The sequence below is a fragment of the Cynocephalus volans genome, chromosome 8 (assembly GCF_027409185.1).
Source record: "Cynocephalus volans isolate mCynVol1 chromosome 8, mCynVol1.pri, whole genome shotgun sequence".
Taxonomy (NCBI): Eukaryota; Metazoa; Chordata; class Mammalia; order Dermoptera; family Cynocephalidae; genus Cynocephalus; species Cynocephalus volans.
This window is the reverse complement of record NC_084467.1, coordinates 20433450-20452371: the sequence shown is the minus strand read 5'-3', so window position 1 is coordinate 20452371 and position 18922 is coordinate 20433450. Positions and strand designations below refer to the sequence as shown.

The following is an 18922-nucleotide window of genomic DNA, read 5'->3' as shown; positions in this document are numbered from 1 at the left end:
GAATGCAGTCCATTATTCTCACAGGAAACAAAGTGTACGGAGCTCGGGTGGCGCAAGAAACCTCCGACCTCCTTCCCATCTCTCATAGTAAAGCCCAGCCCCGGCTATTTCTAGGCACACCCGGGAACTATTTGAGGGACGGTGAGGCGGAGGGCTACTAGTCGAACCACAGATAGGAATCCTCCGCTCGAGAACTGTAATCGTGGCGGTTGTCCCTACCACCACCAGGGGGAGAAGTCGTCCCGCATCTTGGCCCTGGGCAGTTTCACTCGAAGACGGCGGTAGCGTAGAACTCTGGGAATTGTAGTCCTGGGGCTGTAATGCGCGATCTCGCGCGGTGCACCTCGGTAGTGGTAGTTCCTGACAAAGAGGCGAGAAATGCTTCTAAGCGCCTATGTTGAGTCCTGGAAACTACAACTACCAAAGGACCACGGGCTCCTAGGAGGTTTCTCGTTTTCGTTGAGTAAAAGGTCTGGGACTCTTCTGAGGGATCAACTTGACTGGGTAAGTGTTATTGGAGAAAGCTCCTGTTCTGAACCGTTTGCAGACTTTCGTATTCCATCTGGTTAGGGGCCTCCTCGTCTCTCAATCCCCTGGACCTGCACATTAACCTTCATCCTTTCTGTTTCCTATTCAGACACCTCCAGTATCTACTCATACCCTTAACCGTCCCACCGTTGTCTCGCGCTTTCCCTCCTGGCGTCCCAGGAATCCCACCCTGAGATCCCGCCCCAGGACCCAGCCCCCGCAACCCCACGCTGAGCCCACAGCTCTCCCCAGATCCCCCAGCCCCACCTCTCCCTGAAACTTGGATTTATGCTCCTCCACACTTTCTCTGCGCTTCACTCTTATCCTCACCTTCCTGTTTTTCATCTGGTGGAAGAAGAAGGGTCCCCTTTCCTTCTCCCCGGTCCGCAGAAGAGCTGTGAATTCGAAGTCAACAGACCCGGGCCTATCCAGCCCTGCCTCTCACTGTGTGACCTCTGGCAAACCATACAACCTCTCTGGGACTCACTTTCTTCATCTCTAAAGTGGAGATGACAGTTGCTCTCTCAGTCTTAGGGTGAGGTTGTGCTATGGAGTCAATAAGCTAATACGTGTGAAAGTGCTTTATGAACTGTAAAGCCTTCACAAGCGACAGCGATTATTTTTATTACAATTATTAATGCTCTGGAACACCCTTATCAGTCAGATCTGCCACCTTGTAGTTCAAGCCCTTCCCTTGAGCGCTTGGTGTTCTTTACAAGCAGTATGGTATTTCCTCACTTCCTTTCGAGACCAGAGGTCAGACCAGTGAGCTTTTAGTCTCCAGAGAGCTTTGTCTGAAAGGAAGCACCAGAGAAGTGCTTATCTTGGACTCTGTTCTCAAATAGCCAGTAATGAAAAATCCACACAGCTGGTAGAGGGGCAGCAGAAACAGGGCCCCAGCAGGAGAGGACAGCTGCAGGATAAGCCCCATCTATTCCCTCTGGGCCCTTCTGGGACTGTTTGGTAGACTCTGGCTTTGGTGGGAGTGTGGCAGGCCTGAAAAATCTGAGAGGAAATAATCCATTTTGCCAGGGAGTTTAATCCAGGAAAAATGAAAGAGACCTTGGCTGGTTATGATGAAAGACAGACATAGCATTGTTAATGAAAGAGAGACATAGCATTGTTGAGGTTCCTGACATTTTATGAGCACTTAAAATGTACCAGGCCCTAGGCAATATCAGTTTTCATATTTAAAGTTCACTGATGAGATGTCCCCATTTTACATAGAAGGAACCTAGGCTCAGAGAGTTCATGCAATTAATTAAAATAATTATAGTTATCGCTACCTTCTATAGTTATAATGTCTTCTATATGTCAGGTGCTTTACATACATTATTTAATTATCGTTAACAACCTCATGAGTAGTTATTTCCATCATGTGGATAAATTATCAGAGGTTTAGAGTTTAAGGAGCTTGCTCAAGATCACACAGCTAATAAGTGGCAGAGGTGGGATTTAGAGTCACTAAAGCCTTTCTTTTCCCACTATCCCATATAGCCTTATTTTTAGATTAAAAAAAGTCAGAGATTAAAGACAACTGAGAGGATTTAAATCAAAGCCAAGTGAAGGAACATTTATTGAGTCCCTACTATGTGGGGAAAGCATGTGTATAGATGGTTTGGCCTACAAAGAAGTATAAGCACAGTATTTACCCCTGCAGTATATCTGAAGAGATAAAGCATAAGTATGTAAAACAATTAAATAGCATTCATTGGATAAATGACTGAAACCAGCTATTTGCAGGACACTACATTAAGCCTAGTGACTGGCAGAAACATGCTTCTGGGTGGCCAGGGGGATCACACAAAGTGAAATCTCAGTCATGAGAATGGTGGACCAGAACAGTATGCACTCAATAAGTGTTTGTTGCATGCACACACCTGAAATAAAAGCCCTTTCCACCATCTGGACCAGAAGTTCTCAAACTTTGCTGATCTGAAACACCTGAGAGGCTTTTAAAAACCTGACTGAAATAATTTTAAAAGAAATTTTTTCTTTCTTTCTTTCTTTTTTTCTTTTTTTAAATTTAAAGATGACTGGTAAGGGGATCTTAACCCTTGACTTGGTGTTGTCAGCACAGCGCTCTCCCAAGTAAGCTAACCAGCCATCCCTGTATAGGGATCTGAACCCGTGGCCTTGGTGTTATCAACACCACACTCTCCCAAGTGAGCCATGGGCCGCCCCCCCCCCCCAAATTTTTTTAATTTAAAAAAAAAGGAAAAACCTGATTGATCTCTGGGAGTGGGGGCCCTAGAACATACATTTTTGAAAGTTCCCCTGGTGATTGTGATGATAGGTTCAGGAACTTCTCATCTAGCTCCTATGTGGACCACTGTTGCAGGTAAGTCACTGATTGAAAACTGCTAGAATAGGTACAAATCCAAGAGCTGCCCTAAGGCAGCCTGTGATTGGTTACCAGATGAGGGATATGGACAGTGCTCAGAATTGAGAGGAGGAAAGGCTGGAAGGACTTGGGAAAGCTTCACAGAGGACTTAAAGATTTCACTGGGCCTTGATGGATGAAAAGTCTTCTGGACGAGCACCATCATGAATTGTTTAGAGGTGAGCAAAAGAAGGTAGAGACACCTGGACTGATTTCCTTGGAAAATTCCATGGCATTTATTAGAAATGACCCTGGAAACTCTGTATGTTCTTTGGCAGAATTTGCAAGTAAGATTGGATTTTCCCTACCCTACTTGGGCATCAGTCAATGCGATCCTAGGAAACACAGATTCATTTTTGTGTTAGCCTCACTCTGGCCCATTAGCTTGTTTAGTTTTTATTTATTTCCAAACAGAATTTAGTTGATGATCCTCTCAGAAACTTACCAGGACCACCAGAGAGTTCTGCTCCCCTCTGGCTATTTTCAAGTCCACTTATCCTGATTCTTATTCCAAGCATTGTTCTCTGTGCCGGGTGAGACAAAAATCTCTTCCCATAAGAAGCTACTGTTGTCCTGGTCACCAAATCCTGAAACCTGACTCATCTTTGGCTCTTCCCTCTCCCTTGACTCTCCAAATGCACTCAGTTGCCAAATTCACTCAATCAACAAATATTTCCTGGATATTTCCTAAGCATCGGGTACTACACTAGGTACTTTGAATGCATTCCTTCACTTTATCACCATAGCAACCCTATGAGGATGGATAGTATTCACAGTGTACAGATGGGGAATTGGGCTTAGGGAGATCAGATAACTTGCCCAAGGTCAGAAAGCTAGGCAGCAAAGGAGCTGGGCCTCAATTGTGGGTCTTTCAGGCCTCATGTCTCTTATATCCATGACCTCATTTCCAGAGTGGATTACAACTCCTGAGCCTAGCACTTGAGGGACTGCAACCCTCCAAGCCTGGTCACAGCTTTCTTGTCTTTCTTTTTCTAAAAAAAAAAAAAAAAAGGATAACTGGTAAGGGGATTGTAACCCTTGACTTGGTGCTGTCAGCACCACGCTCTCCCAAGTGAGCTAACCGGCCATCCCTATATAGGGATCCGAACCCGTGGCCTTGGTATTATCAGCATCAGCACCACACTCTCCCAAGTGAGCCACAGGCCGGCCCAGCCTTTCCTATCTTCGTGTGCCCTCTATCCCCAAGTGAAAGGAGCTTTCTTCTCAGAACTGTGGCATTTTATATACCTCTTTTATAACAGAACTTGCAGCTGCTTCATTGTCATGTAGGTGACGCATGTCTCGTGGCCCCAGCTATACATCTTCTGTGTGGACACCCTCAACAACAAGGTGGGATAAAAGGTCAGGGTCTGAGGCTAAGCTGCACTCATCCGTGTTCACTCTGGCTAAACAATCCATGACTGCGTCAGGAGCTTAGCTTCTTTTTTAAAAGAATTGGGTTTATTTTAAAATTGGCCTTAGAGGAACAAAATGAGGAAGTCAAGTCTGTATTATCTTACAAAGTTACATAGAATGAGGTTAGGATTATTTGCGGTTTTCCATTAAACCAGGCAGGTGGCAAGCAGGAGACCTGTGCATAATAACAGTTGCACTTGTGACCTTGAGCCTCTCACTTAATCTCTCAGGACCTTGGTTTCTTCATCAATAAAGCACATGTATGTTCTGGGGCTGAGGAGAGATGATTGTGGGGAGGATTAACAGAAGTGATCTCTAAGGTCTCTTCTTGCCCAGACATGCTTTGAGTTGAACTCTCTGATCCCTTCCAGAGCATCTTAAAGGAAGCAGAATAATGCAATGATTAACAATGTGAGCCTGGGACTCAGTGTATCCATTTTGATGCTTTGGTTACAAGCAATAGAAGTTCTAAATTCAGTTGGTTTGAACAGGAAGGGGAATTTATTGGCTCATGTAGCTAGAAAGTCTAGTAGTGGGTCAGGTTTCAGGTATGGTCTAATCCAGGGATTTTTACTTTTCTTTTTTTTTTTTAGTGGCTGGCTAGTACAGGGATCAAACCCTGGACCTTGGTGTTATCAGCACCATGCTCTAACCCACTGAGCTAACCGGCCAGACCCCCGGGGATTCTTAGTGTCTTCACGAGTAATGTGACTTCATTTCTCTTGTGATTCTCCCAGCTCTGCCATCCACCATGGGTAGCTTCATTGTCAAGGTGGCAAAGTGGCTGCAACAGTACAAGGCCACTTGACAGGTGACATCTCTACATCACACTAGTTCAAAACAAGAAAGAGCTTTTTCTCCCCTCAACATCAAACCAAAGTCTTGAGTTTTACTGGTTGGACCACATTAATGTCATTGCCCACTCTTCATCCAAATACTAACCAGGGGGTAACAAGGATTGATTGGTGAGTGTTAATTAAGACCCAACTCTAGAGGTTAGGGAGGGGTCAGCCCCACCCAAATCACAAGGTAATGGATACTGGGAGGTTTGACCACACTTTCCAGTTACAGCCACATTGCCCATGTTCAAATCCTGGCTCTGCTAGTTTTATGTTCTTGGGTAAATTACTTAACTTTATCAAGCATCAGTTTCCTCATCTGTGAAATAAGATGATAATATATCTCAGAGGATTGTTGTCAGGATGAAATCAAATAATATATGTAAAGCACTTAGCATAGTTCCTGGCACAGAGGAAGTGTGATGATGATGATGCTGTTTGTGATGATGGAATTGAAGAAGGATGGGGAGCAGCGGCATCGGCCCGAGCTTAGGAAGCAGCTAAGTCGTAGGAATGTCATCCAGTCGGACCTGGGCACAGCTGTCATGGCGAAGGCTCTGATCTCCTGCCCACATCATACTTCTCCTTATCTCTACCTTTTTTTGCTTCTATATTATGTCTTATCTAAAAGTGCTTTCCTCCTCCTTCCCTGCCTCTCTGAACTTCCTCACCTTTCAAGGCTCACTGTGGTGAGTGACTTGAGGTCAGTGACTTTGTATATGAATAATTGAGTCTCTGCATGAGCAGGATCAATAATGGTTATGAGCTCAGCTTCTGCACTGACAGACCTGGGTTTGCCACCTATAAACAAGGTAACTTGGGAAACTTATTCAACCTCTCTGTGCCTTAGTTTCCTCATCTGCAAAATGGGGCCTTTTTTTTTGGTTTTTATTTTTGGTGGGAGGGATCCTTGGCACAAATTTACTTGATTAGGTGGATCTGAAGCTGCTTCTTTTAGGCACTTAGTAAGGTGGCATTTTCTCCCTTTTAGAGGTAGGTACCTGGCATATTGTGGGCAGTCATTGAATAAAAAATTAATAAAATATTTCCCATATGTGTTCCCTTTAAATACACACAGTTTGAGAAACTCCTAGTGTCTGCAGGGTGAGCAGTCCCTGCAGTTAATCCATGGGATGAATGTGATGAGTATCTCTATTTATCTCTAAGAAGAACACCACTGAGGTGGCTCACTTGGGAGAGTGTGGTGCTGACAACACCAAGGTCGCGGGTTCGGATCCCTATATAGGGATGGCCAGTTAGCTCACTGGGTGAGCGTGGTGCTGACAACACCAAGTCAAGGGTTAAGATCCCCTTACCGGTCATCTTTTAAAAAAAAAAAAAAACACCACTAATGGTTTTGATCATGACACAATCTGGAATTCTTCTTCCATTAGTTTCAGAGGCTAGGAAGTCCATAGTCCAGGGAACACATCTGATGAGATCCTTGCTGGTGGGTAGTGATACTTCACAGCAAAGCAGGGTATCACGTGGCAGATGGCAGAAGCAGAGAGCAGGGTCTTAACAGTACCTACTTCAGAGAGTGGTTGAGAGAATGAAGTGAAGTAATGTATGTAAAGGGCTTAGCACAGTGCTGACAGTAAATGATAGATCTTAGTGGTTTATTATTATCCTCTTGAGGGCAAGATCTGTGTCATATTCTCTGCAGCAGTCATTGCTCTGCTGGGCACTTAGTAGGTGCTGAATAAACACTTGTTAGTGGATTTTGAATAGTATGGAATCTCTCTCCTCTTTATGACCATCTCCTCACCCCACCAAACAAAATGAAAGCAGCCCCTAAACTTTGGCAAAGTCAGTGTGGCAAAGTCAGTGTAGCAAAGTAGATGATGTGCAAGTTTTAATGAGTGACTGGCAGGGAGGTTGGAGTGACAAGGAGGGCTGGACAGGGTTGGCAGAGGACACTATGAGCAACAGGAAGCCAAGAGGAAACCAGCAAGAGGCTGTTCTGTGTTTCACCCTCCAGCCATCAAGTTCAGCACTGCCCGAGTCATTTGATTCAACTGACGATGAAATGGGGATCAGCCAGTCCGTGGGCTTTCCACCTGTCACAGGACCCCACCTCGTGGGCTGTGGGGATGTGATGGAGGGCCACAGTCTCCAGGTAAGTGTCTTCAGCTCTGCCCCTGCACATCTCCACTACTTCTGCTTGTAATGTGACTTATTGATTGAAAATCTGATTGTGCAATTCCAGGTGGGGGAAACTGAGTTAGAGCTGGTCTGGATTTGCTTATCAAGCCCCCTGCTTCTCTGACCTTTTTCTTCTTTCTAAGTATTAGAAACATCCCAATAGACAGAGATGGTGGGTACTTTTTCCAGCTAGGAGGCAAGGGGTGCTCTAGCTTCAAAGGCAGCTCACAGGTCCTCTCACCTGTTTTGAGGGCAGATGCCTGATTCTGGAAAGGTTTTTCATCTCACCCTAATCTGAGTGTATGGGAGGAAGAGCAATGGGCATGTGCCATTGGCCTTTGACTCCCAACCTGGGTAGGAGGACAGTCTCCTTTTTTCCTCTCCTGCTTTCATCTGCTTTCCCCTCCTGCTTTGACCCCTGGACTTGTCCTCCATCAGTTCCTAGGTCTTTCCCTGCTGGCCCTCGTACTCCCCCTTTCTGTGTGAGAGGCACACACTTCCTAGTAACCCCTCACCTACTCCAATGTAAAATGAGTGTGCTGCTGCTTACCAAGGGCCAGCCTGGAGGAGTGGCCCGGGTGACTCACTGATACCACCCTGTTCAGTACAAGGGCCAATGTCTAGCTCCTGGGGCTTCTCCAGGCCCAAGCTCAGGGCCAGATTTAAATCTTTCAGTGTCCCAAGCACTCAAAATGTTTTGGGTGCCATCCTCCAGATGTAATTCAAAACATAGTTGGCTATTCGAAATAACATAAGCCTTCTATGTATGCTAAAAATGAAATTGCTTCTTTCTGGATTTTCTGAATGTAAGTTTCCCCATTTTAGTGCCTGCTGAGTGTGCCTGTTGGGAAATCTAGCAGGGCTTGAGCTTCTTGTCTGAGCAGCTGCTTTTTTCTTTCCTGCAGGGGAGTTTCTTTCGACTCTTCTATCCCTGCCAAGAGGCAGAGGAGACCACGGAGCAGCCCCTGTGGATTCCCCGCTATGAGTACTGCGCTGGCCTGGCTGATTACCTGCAGTTTAACAAACGCTGGGGGGGGTTGCTGTTCAACCTGGCTGTGGGTAAGGGCTGGCCTGATCCCTGATGATTTCCCAGTTGCTTGGGAGACTTCCAGCAGACACAGTACCTTAAAGCTCATACTATCCAGCCCGTTTGTAGTGGGGCATCCATTAGCCAGTGTGATGTCAAGAGTTGGAAAAGAATTATACATGTAAGAGTTTTCATTATCGAGTTAGACTGTTCTTATCATTTGTTACCTGTGGGCCTTGGGCAAGTTACTTAACCTGTCCAAATACCTACATTTGCAGGGTTGTAGTGTGGAATGTATGTAAAGCCTCTTATGCAGTGCTTGGGACATAGAATGTGTTCCATAAATGGCAGCTATTACTCATTTATTCAGCCTGTATTAATTCCCACTCTCTGCCAGCAATTGTGTAGATCAAAGAAACATTCTTAACTATCAAGGAGTATACAGTCTCCTGCAGTTCACCTCCAGTCCTCCCCTCTTCTGGATAGGGCCACACTGAATCATCCATTTCCCCCAAAGGCCCCACTCCTAGAAATTCTACCCACTGCCTTGGCATATCAGTGATTTACCCCAGTACTGTCCCTTTGGATTTATCTTCTCATTTTCTATTGTGTTTATTCTCCTGATGGAAGAAGAAGGGAAAAAATAGGTGCTTGATTACCCTGGGCTGCTCAGGGGTGAATGGTGGTTTTCCAGAGGGAAGGAACACATGTCCCCACCTATGCCTATGCCCAGGCTGCCCTTGGGCTTACAGCTTTGGGGCAACCAGAGGTTCTATAGTTCATGTCTCTGCTAGGATCTTGTCGCCTGCCTGTTAGCTGGAATGGCCCTGTTAAGACAAAGGACTCTGGATACCCCTTGATCATCTTCTCACATGGCCTGGGAGGCTTCAGGTAAGACCTTCTCTCCCCCAGACTTTGCCATATTCCTTGCCTAGTGACAGCTGCTGAGTCTTAACTTATTCTCAAAGGGCAGAAACACAGGCATTTCTTTCTGCTAGCTGTCTTATCACCCATCTGCTTCTTCCCATAGCACTGGGTCTGTCTTCTCTCGATGGCCTTTCCCGAGCTGCCTTCACCTGGTGGAGCCTTTCGGCAGCCTTCGCATCCCGCGCTTCTCATGTTCCAGCATTGATGTAGACACTTTTAATTTTCTTCCTGGATAACAGCCCAGAAATACTAGAAGGCACTTGAGGTTTATAGTTGGAGGGTCATTTATTCAACATATGTTGAGGGACGACTCTGTGTGTGGCACTGGCGCAGTGGTAAATAAGATAGACTTGCTGCCTGCACTCATGGAGCAAGCGGCCTAATCTGCAAATCTCAGCTATCCTACTTGTGCTCTTGTGAGCTTGGGAAAGTTGTATAACTCTCTGGTGCTAGATTTCATCATCTGCCAAGGGGGGATGCTGCTCCAACAGGGTGGTTTGTGAGGATTCGGTTAGGTTGGCACCTACTAGGTGTACACCCATGTCACTTCTCCTCTCCCTTTCTCTGCAGACAGGGACATGGTGAACTGTAAAACCTCTTTACCAGACTTTAGGAAACTGGCTTAAGTTTCATAATTCAGTATCCATTCAGAATTCTTCCCATGAATTCTGATTTCTACACCTTGCTGTGTTATAGAGCTTAATAATTGTAGTACATGCATTCCTATTTAAACTTGTGAGTGTTCTCTCTGTTCATCTTTCAACATATATGCCTAGTTGGTGTCCCAGAATGTTACACATCCCAAAGGCATCTATTTTTGCCTCCGCATCCTGAAACCATTGTCCACACTGTAGCCAGGAAGATAATCAAATATAAACTTGTCATTCCAGCCCCTAGAATAGTGCCTGGCATATAATAGTGCTCAATAAATATTTGTTGAATAAATGAATGAATGTTCCTCCCCTACTTAAGACTTTTAAATAGCTCTTTGAACTTAATTCAGTTCTTCTCATGGTCTTACCTGGATGCAGGTCCAAGAGAAAGTTTCTAGCCTTGTTTCTTGCTCCTTGCCTGACTCGAGCTCTCTAGACACACTGACCTTCTTTCACTTACTCAAAAGCAATATTATTTCCTGCCTTGGAGTCTTCATCTGTGCTGTGCTTTCTGGCTATTTCCTTTGCTGGAATAATCACTGTTCTGCTCTTCTCTTCCTCTTTCCCTCTTTCTCTTTTGCCTGGCTAATTTCAAGTTACCTTCAAGGTCTTAGTTTGGATGTCACTGTCTTACGGACACCCATCCTGACCCCTATATTATATTAGGTTAAGTTTTCCAATAATGTGCTTCATAAGACAATCTGTACTTCTCAGTACTTAACATATTTATAATGAATTAATTATTTGTATAATTATTTATTTATTTATTTATTTATTTTTAAAAGATGACCAGTAAGGGGATCTTAACCCTTGACTTGATGTTGTCAGCACCACGCTCACCAGTGAGCTAACCGGACATCCCTATATAGGAATCCAAACCCGTGGCCTTGGTGTTATCAGCACCACACTCTCCCAAGTGAGCCATGGGCTGGCCCCGTGTAATTGTTTTTTAATGTCTGTCTTTCGTACTAGATGGTAAGCTCCATGATGGTAGAGAATATGTCTGTCTTTCATTGCTACCAGGACCTAGGACAGTGACTAGAAAGCGGTAGTTCCCCAATAGATATTTATTGAATGAATACAAAGGCTGTGTTTTGCTAGGTTCTCACTCATTCAGCAGACATCTGTTGAGCACCTGCTCTGTGCCAGCCCCTTGGCATGAGAGGAAGGTGGGATATACAGAGGTAAACAAATCAAGGAAGTTGCATCTATATTTTAGAGGAGCCAGAATATAGACTCACATAACTATAGCCCAGGCAGGAATTGAAGCATAGATGTAGAGATGAGGCTAGAAAAGCAAGTAGATAGTCTTCAATGTTGCTTTTCCCCTTTTTTCTTTTTTTGGTGGCTGGCCAGCAATGTGGCTTTAAGGTTGCATGAATTGAGTTCCTGCTTTGTGCCAAATTTGGGCATTCAGCAGTGGGTAAGAGTCCCTGACTTTAGGAATATTATAGACTAGCAGGGAAAAATATCATTTCCTGCTGAGCCCACAGGTGTTTATAGAGAGAGCAGATGAGCACATGACTTTGGAGGTGGTCTTTTGGGTCTAAGAATCTTTATTGAGACTTTACACCTCAGTAGACCTGGGTGAGCCAGTATAAATATTCTTCACTAGGGCTGGTTGGTTAATTGAGTTGGTTAAGCATGGTGCTGATAACACCAAGGTCCAGGGTTCAATCCTTGTACTGGTCAGCCACACACACACTAAATAAATAAATAAATAAATAGATAAATAAATAAATATTCTTCACTACCCAGAGTGAAATTCCAAGAAAAAGGGCAGGGAGGATAAGTGACATTGTTTCCTCTTGTTGCATCTGTGGTTAGTTTGGGTTCTGAAATCCTTCCTGTGGGTCATAGGACTATGTTTTCCCAGCCCAGGGAGAAGCATGTGCATTTAGATACTCCCTAACCTAGCCATTTGCACTGAGCCATTGTCTCATTTGGTTCCCACACATTCCTGTGAGGCAGGCAGGTGGGGATGCATATTTTAAAGCCGAGCAAACAGGCTCTGAAAGGCAGACTTGCCCAAGGTTACACAGTTTGAACTGGGAAGAGGTCAGAAATCTCTCTGGCTGTTAAGTCCAGTTCGCTGCCTCCCCCAGAAAAGTGGGAGAAGGAACTTAAAAAAAAGAAACTTAAACTGACCTTTCTGTATCAATTAGGATGTGGGCAAGTTGTATTTAACAGAAAATCCCCAAGTAACAGTGACTTAAACATGATAAAGTTTATTTCTCTCTCAGGTAGAAGAAAGCTAGAGGTAGATAGCTAGGGTTGATATGGTAGTTCCATGATATTATCAGAGAACCAGCCTTCTCTTATAATCTTGCTCTGCCATGCGTGGCTGCCATTTCCAAGGATGTCACATGACCCAGGGTGGCTTCTAGCCATTGCATCCACATTCCAGGTAATAGGAAAGGAGCACTGTCTTTTCTAAGGTGATTTCCTTGAAAGTTCTTTGTGACACAACTGCTTACATCTATTGTCTAAAACTACTCCGTCCATTATAGTGACTTCTAGCTTCATGTAGGTGTGGAACACTTGAAATTTGGCTGGTCCAAACCAAGATATGTTGCAAGTGTAAAATATACACTGTATTTCAAAGACTTCATATTTAAAAAAAGAATATAATATTTAATTTCAAAATTTTGATTATATGTTGAAATTATATTTTAGCTATGATAGGTTAAATAAAATATATTATTAAAGTTAATTTCACCTGTTCCCTTTTACTTTTTAAAATATGTCAACTAGAAAATTTTTAATTACTTATGAGGGTAGCATTATATTTCTAGTGGACCATGCTGGGCTAAAACTTAACCCCAAAGACAAAGCTGGCAGTAGGGGAGGCTGGGCAATATAATATTTTGATGGTGTGGTGTTGACTTCAGCTGAAAATCAGATTCTGTTATTAAGGAAGAAGGGAAAAATAGGTGTTTGAAGTAGGCAATTAGCAGTGTCTGCCATATTCCTTTTTTTTTTTCTTTTCCTGGGAAGCTGGAGGACAGGCAAAGAATCCACCTGCTAAATTACAGATGAGTTGCATATTAAAGAAATAGCCAGGCTGGCTGGTTAGCTCAGTTGGTTGGAGCACCACCTTGTAACACCAAGGTCGAAGGTTTGGATCCCCATACCAGCCAGCTGCCAAAAATAGTAATAATAATAATAAAGAAATAGCCAGAGTCCCTCTCCTCAAGGAGCTTACCAACTAAATTGGGAGACATACAATATTTAGATAATAAAAATGCAATTGAAGCAGCCAAAATATATTGGGAATGGGGCTGGGCTGACTCAGTGTTTGTATGGGGTTGATTTGCAAATACGTCCTGGAGGAGGACTCTGGAGCTTAGGTGAGAGAAGGGCTGTGCTGGCTGGAGAGGGCACCTGGAGGAGAGCCACCCCACCTGAAGCTTCCTCCATTCAGTCTTTTGAGATGGCTGCTAGCAGAGCATGGGTGGAATGGGGGTGAAGCCTGGGCCGTTCTTTTGATCCATTCTCCTTGTTCCTTTCTGAATCTCTAGGACGTTGTATTCAGCCTTCTGCATGGAGCTGGCCTCCCGTGGCTTTGTGGTTGCTGTGCTAGAGCACAGGTGAGGGGTGACAGTCATGAACTGTCATGGGTTGGGTGCCTGCTGTGAACTAGGATATAGGCTAGTCGCCTATCAATATATTATTTCTAACTTCCCCACAACCATACAAGGCAGGTATTATACACATTTTAGAGAGGAGAAAAACCAAGGTTCAAAGATGTTAACTAACTTGCCAAAAGTGACACAGCTGAGTTGGGGATCAGACCCAGGTTTGTCTCTAAAATCCATGTTTTTTCTTCTCTCCTATGCATGCCACCAGGTCTCCTTCCTTAGTAGCCAAAGGGTGATCCAGAGTGTCTTGGCTGAGGTCCGGCCCGTGGCTCACTCGGGAGAGTGCGGTGCTGATAACACCAAGGCCCCGGGTTCGGATCCCATATACGGATGGCCGGTTCGCTCACTGGCTGAGCGTGGTGCTGACAACACCAAGTCAAGGGTTAAGATCCCCTTACCGGTCATCTTTAAAAAAAAAAAAAAAAACAGAGTGTCTTGGCTGAAAGGGAGGAGTTAGTAAAGGGGAGAAATAAGTTCAAGAGTGTCTTCTGGGCTGACTGGATAGCTCACTCAGTTGGTTAGAGTGTGGTGCTGATAACCCCAAGGTTCAAAGCCCTTTACCTGCTAGCTGCCAAAAAAAAAAAAATGTCTTCTGGTTTCTCTCTGATGACCTGTATTTCAGGGACCAGTCAGCTTCAGCCACCTATTTCTGCAAGCAAGCCCCGGAGGAGAACCAGCCTAGCAGTGAGTCACTGGAGGAGGAATGGATCCCTTTCCATCGAATTGGGGAAGGAGAGAAGGAATTCCATGTTCGGAATCCCCAGGTAGGCTTGTGCCAGTCAGGGAGGGAGAATTAATAAGCCTGTCCTCTCTATCCTATACTCACTAAGCAAGACTTTTAACTAACCCTCTCTTTCAAAATCTCAATCATTGTGGGTCTGAGTTTGCCACATCAATGCAAATAAATGGGGTATTAATCAGGACTCCTATAATAGCCAGTGACAGAAACCCAACTTAAGATTGCTTAGGCAGAAAAGGGAATTGATTGGCTCTTATAAATAGACTATAAGAAGAACAAGACCACAGGAACCAGACTCAGATGCCATCGGGACTTGCTCTTCATTCTCATCTTTGTCTCTCTGCTGGTTGATCTCATATGCAAACTGGCTTTCCTTCTGAGGTTAGAACCACAGCCCTTGAGAGCTCTGAGCTTGCACATGTTCAGCCTCATCATCTGAAAAAATACGGTTGTTTAGGGGTTATTCCCTCAGTCTCCCACCCCCGTGTGAAACTGTAGTTTGAAAAGTCCTACCACCAAAAAAATAAAATACTTAGGAATTGAGTTAACCAAGGAGGTGAAAAATCTCTATAATGAGAACTACAAACCACTGCTGAGAGAAATTAGAGAGGATACAAGAAGATGGAAAGATATCCCATGCTCTTGGATTGGAAGAATCAACATAGTGAAAATATCCATACTACCCAAAGTGATATACAAATTCAATGCAATCCCCATCAAAATTCCAAAGACATTTTTCTCAGAAATGGAAAAAACTATCCAGACATTTATATGGAACAATAAAAAACCACGCATAGCCAAAGCAATGCTGAGCAAAAAAAATAAAGCTGGAGACATAACACTACCTGACTTTAAGCTATACTACAAGGCTATAATAACCAAAACAGTATGGTACTGGCATAAAAACAGACACACTGACCAATGGAATAGAATAGAGAATCCAGAAATCAACCCACACACTTACTGCCATCTGATCTTTGACAAAGGCACCAAGCCTATTCACTGGGGAAGGGACTGCCACTGCCTCTTCAGCAAATGGTGCTGGGATAACTGGATATTCATATGCAGGAGAATGAAACTAGATCCATACCTCTCACCGTATACTAAAATCAACTCAAAATGGATTAATGATTTAAATATACACCCTGAAACAATAAAACTTCTTAAAGAAAACATAGGAGAAACACTTCAGGAAATAGGACTGGGCACAGACTTCATGAATATGACCCCAAAAGCACGGGCAACCAAAGGAAAAATAAACAAATGGGATTATATCAAACTAAAAAGCTTCTGCACAGCAAAAGAAACAATTAACAGAGTTAAAAGACAACCAACAGAGTGGGAGAAAATATTTGCAAAATATACATCTGACAAAGGATTAATATCCAGAATATATAAGGAACTCAAACAACTTTACAAGAAGAAAACAAGCAACCCAATTAAAAAATGGGCAAAAGAGCTAAGTAGGCATTTCTCTAAGGAAGATATACAAATGGCCAACAGACATATGAAAAAATGCTCAACATCACTCAGCATCCGGGAAATGCAAATCAAAACCACACTGAGATACCATCTAACCCCAGTTAGGATGGCTAAAATCCAAAAGACCCTGAATGATAAATGCTGGCGAGGTTGCGGAGAAAAAGGAACTCTCATACATTGTTGGTGGGACTGCAAAATGGTGCAGCCTCTATGGAAAATGGTATGGAGGTTCCTCAAACAATTGCAGATAGATCTACCATACAACCCAGCTATTCCACTGTTGGGAATATACCCAGAGGAATGGAAATCATCAAGTCGAAGGTATACCTGTTCCCCAATGTTCATCGCAGCACTCTTTACAATAGCCAAGAGTTGGAACCAACCCAAATGCCCATCATCAGATGAGTGGATACGGAAAATGTGGTACATCTACACAATGGAATACTACTCAGCTATAAAAACGAATGAAATACTGCCATTTGCAACAACATGGATGGACCTGGAGAGAATTATATTAAGTGAAACAAGTCAGGCACAGAAAGAGAAATACCACATGTTCTCACTTATTGGTGGGAGCTAAAAATTAATATATAAATTCACACAGACACACACACACACACGGTGGGAGCTAAAAATTAATATATAAATACACACACACACACACACACACACACACACACACACACACACACACACACACACACACACACACACACACACACACACACACACACACACACACACACACACACACACACACACACACACACACACACACACACACACACACACACACACACACACACACACACACACACACACACACACACACACACACACACACACACACACACACACACACACACACACACACACACACACACACACACACAAAGAAAAGTCCTGTAGAGGGATTTCTGGCCTGGGGAGAAGTACCAAAATGGGATGTTCTCACCAGAAATACATTACCATAAATACATTGTTAAATTTGTAGGAAGAGGGCAATCCTCAAAAGGCAAGGTTAAGGGGCTGCGGTGGTAAGTGCTAGGCAGACAAAAACAATAGATGTGTGCTATAAATGGGTAAGTAGAATCGAGTACTGGATTGCTAATAAGAACACTCTTGGGCCGGCCCGTGGCTCACTTGGGAGAGTGTGGTGCTGATAACACCAAGACCACGGGTTCGGATCCTATATAGGGATGGCCGGTTAGCTCACTGGGTGAGCGTGGTGCTGACAACACCAAGCCAAGGGTTAAGATCCCCTTACCAGTCATCTTTAAAAAAAAAAGAACACTCTTAATTCCTTTTGTTTTCAAAATGCTTTCATGTGCACCGTATCATTTAATCCTCTTGATAACCCTGTGGGTAGGTAGGTAGAGTCTGATTCGCAGGGCAGACTCGTTAATACGGTGAGGTGGTGCTTATGTGAGCTGCGTGGGAGCTGTCCTTTCTCAGGATGTGAGGCCCACAGTGCTTGCAGAGATGTGGGTGGGCAAACTATCCCTGCTCTGTAGGTGAGTGAGATTCTTGCTGGGTGGTTGTGGAGTGTTCCACCTCCCACTAGGACTGTGTCTGTTGCAGGTGCATCAGCGGGCAAGTGAGTGTACCCGGGTGTTGAAGATCCTGCAAGAGGTCACTGCTGGGCAGAATGTCCTCAACATCTTGCCTGGTGGGTTGGATCTGATGACCTTGAAGGTATGGCAGCAATTGGTATGACCCAGAGCCCACGTATTCATCAGGACTTTCTTGGTTATGAGTAACAGTTACCTAACTCACTAGCTTAAACCAAAAGAGAATTTATCAGCTTACTTAACTAGGAAGACCAAAGCCTGACTTTAGGCCAGTGTAGCTAGATCCAAGATCTCAGACATTATCATCAAAGTTCTGGCACGCCTCTCGCCCTTCTCCTGGCTCAGTTTCTGCTTGTGTATGTGGGCTTCATTCTTACCAGATAGTCTTCTTTAGCCAAGAAAGAGGTTGCTGACAGCTCGAACTTGCATGGCAAGTCACAGCTCCAGATTTAAAAAGAAAAGAGACTCTCTTGGCTTCCACTAATCTGGGAGGGTTGTGGCCCTACTTGGATCACATGTCCTTTCTGGGGCAGTCACTGTGCCGGAGGGAGAAGATATTTTGATTGTCCTGCCCAGGTTATATACCCACTTCTGGGTCAGAGGAACTTGAGCACTGGGATTGATGGCTCCACCAGGACCACACAGATAGGGGAGATGCTTCATTCCCCAAAGGAAGGACTATTGAGCAGCAGACACCTGTGTCTATTACAGGCTAATTCCTTACTTTGAAGGGAATCCCAAGAACCTTCCCAGGAGGATTTGAAGGTATCCTAGCTATGGAATTTGGTGCCTATGAAGGTGTATTCTCCACTCCCTACCCCCTACCCAATCTTTTTTCCTCCCTTATTTCAAAAATAGCTCAGGCTCTAGTCAGAGAACTCTGAAATCAACAAAAGCATGAAGAGAAAAAAATAATTTTTTTTATATTTTGATTTTGACGTTTGTCTTTCCAGTTCCAGACACTCAAAAACAGTGTGTCTTCTCATATTAGTTAATATTTTTCTATGGCATGGTTTTTTGTTTTGTTTTGTTTTGTGTTTGGTGGCTGGTTGATATAGGGATCTGAACTGTTGACCTTGGTGTTGTCATCACTACACTCTAACCAAATAAGCTAATCGGCCCGCGCTGGTGGCATGGTTTTTAATAGCCATGTAACATTCCATTGTATGGGTAAGAATGGTGTGTAGACACACACACACACACACACTCACACTCACACTCACACACTCACACGTATATTAACAATTGCTGCTTTATGATACTATGATAAAAGCTCCTCACACAAAACTTATGAAGTAAGTATTGTTACCTCTTTACATAGAAAGAAACCAAGTATCAAAAAGGCTAAGTGTCTACCCAGGATGACTCAGCTAGGTAAGTGATAGGGTCAGACTTTAAACTGGGGCTTTTTGGTCCTAAAGCCTGTGTTGTTGCCCCAAAGCCTCTTTAGAAAATGTCTTTTAAAGGCTTTGGTAATGTCTTCCAGGGAAAGGTATCTGCCGTGATGGCCAGTAGGTAAGGCAGAACCTGTAATCTAGAGTGCTTTACCAAGTGTTTGTGTCATCACATTC

The 18922-nt window shown here is 44.0% G+C and overlaps 1 protein-coding gene across 3 annotated transcripts in view; it reads left to right on the top strand.

Moving 5' to 3' along the window:
• Positions 1-430: 430 nt before the first annotated feature.
• Positions 431-18922, top strand: part of PAFAH2 (platelet activating factor acetylhydrolase 2) — a 31641-nt gene continuing 13149 nt past the window's right edge. The window contains exons 1-7 of one of the 3 annotated variants that reach the window (XM_063105416.1): positions 431-504; positions 7148-7285; positions 8217-8370; positions 9133-9229; positions 13440-13508; positions 14182-14323; positions 17362-17475. In XM_063105416.1, coding sequence (XP_062961486.1) covers positions 7196-7285; positions 8217-8370; positions 9133-9229; positions 13440-13508; positions 14182-14323; positions 17362-17475 — 666 coding nt within the window. In that variant the 5' untranslated portion in view covers positions 431-504; positions 7148-7195. Of the gene's footprint in view, positions 505-2811; positions 2870-7147; positions 7286-8216; positions 8371-9132; positions 9230-13439; positions 13509-14181; positions 14324-17361; positions 17476-18922 lie in introns of those variants that run through there. The other 2 variants (XM_063105415.1, XM_063105417.1) reach the window with 2 other exon arrangements.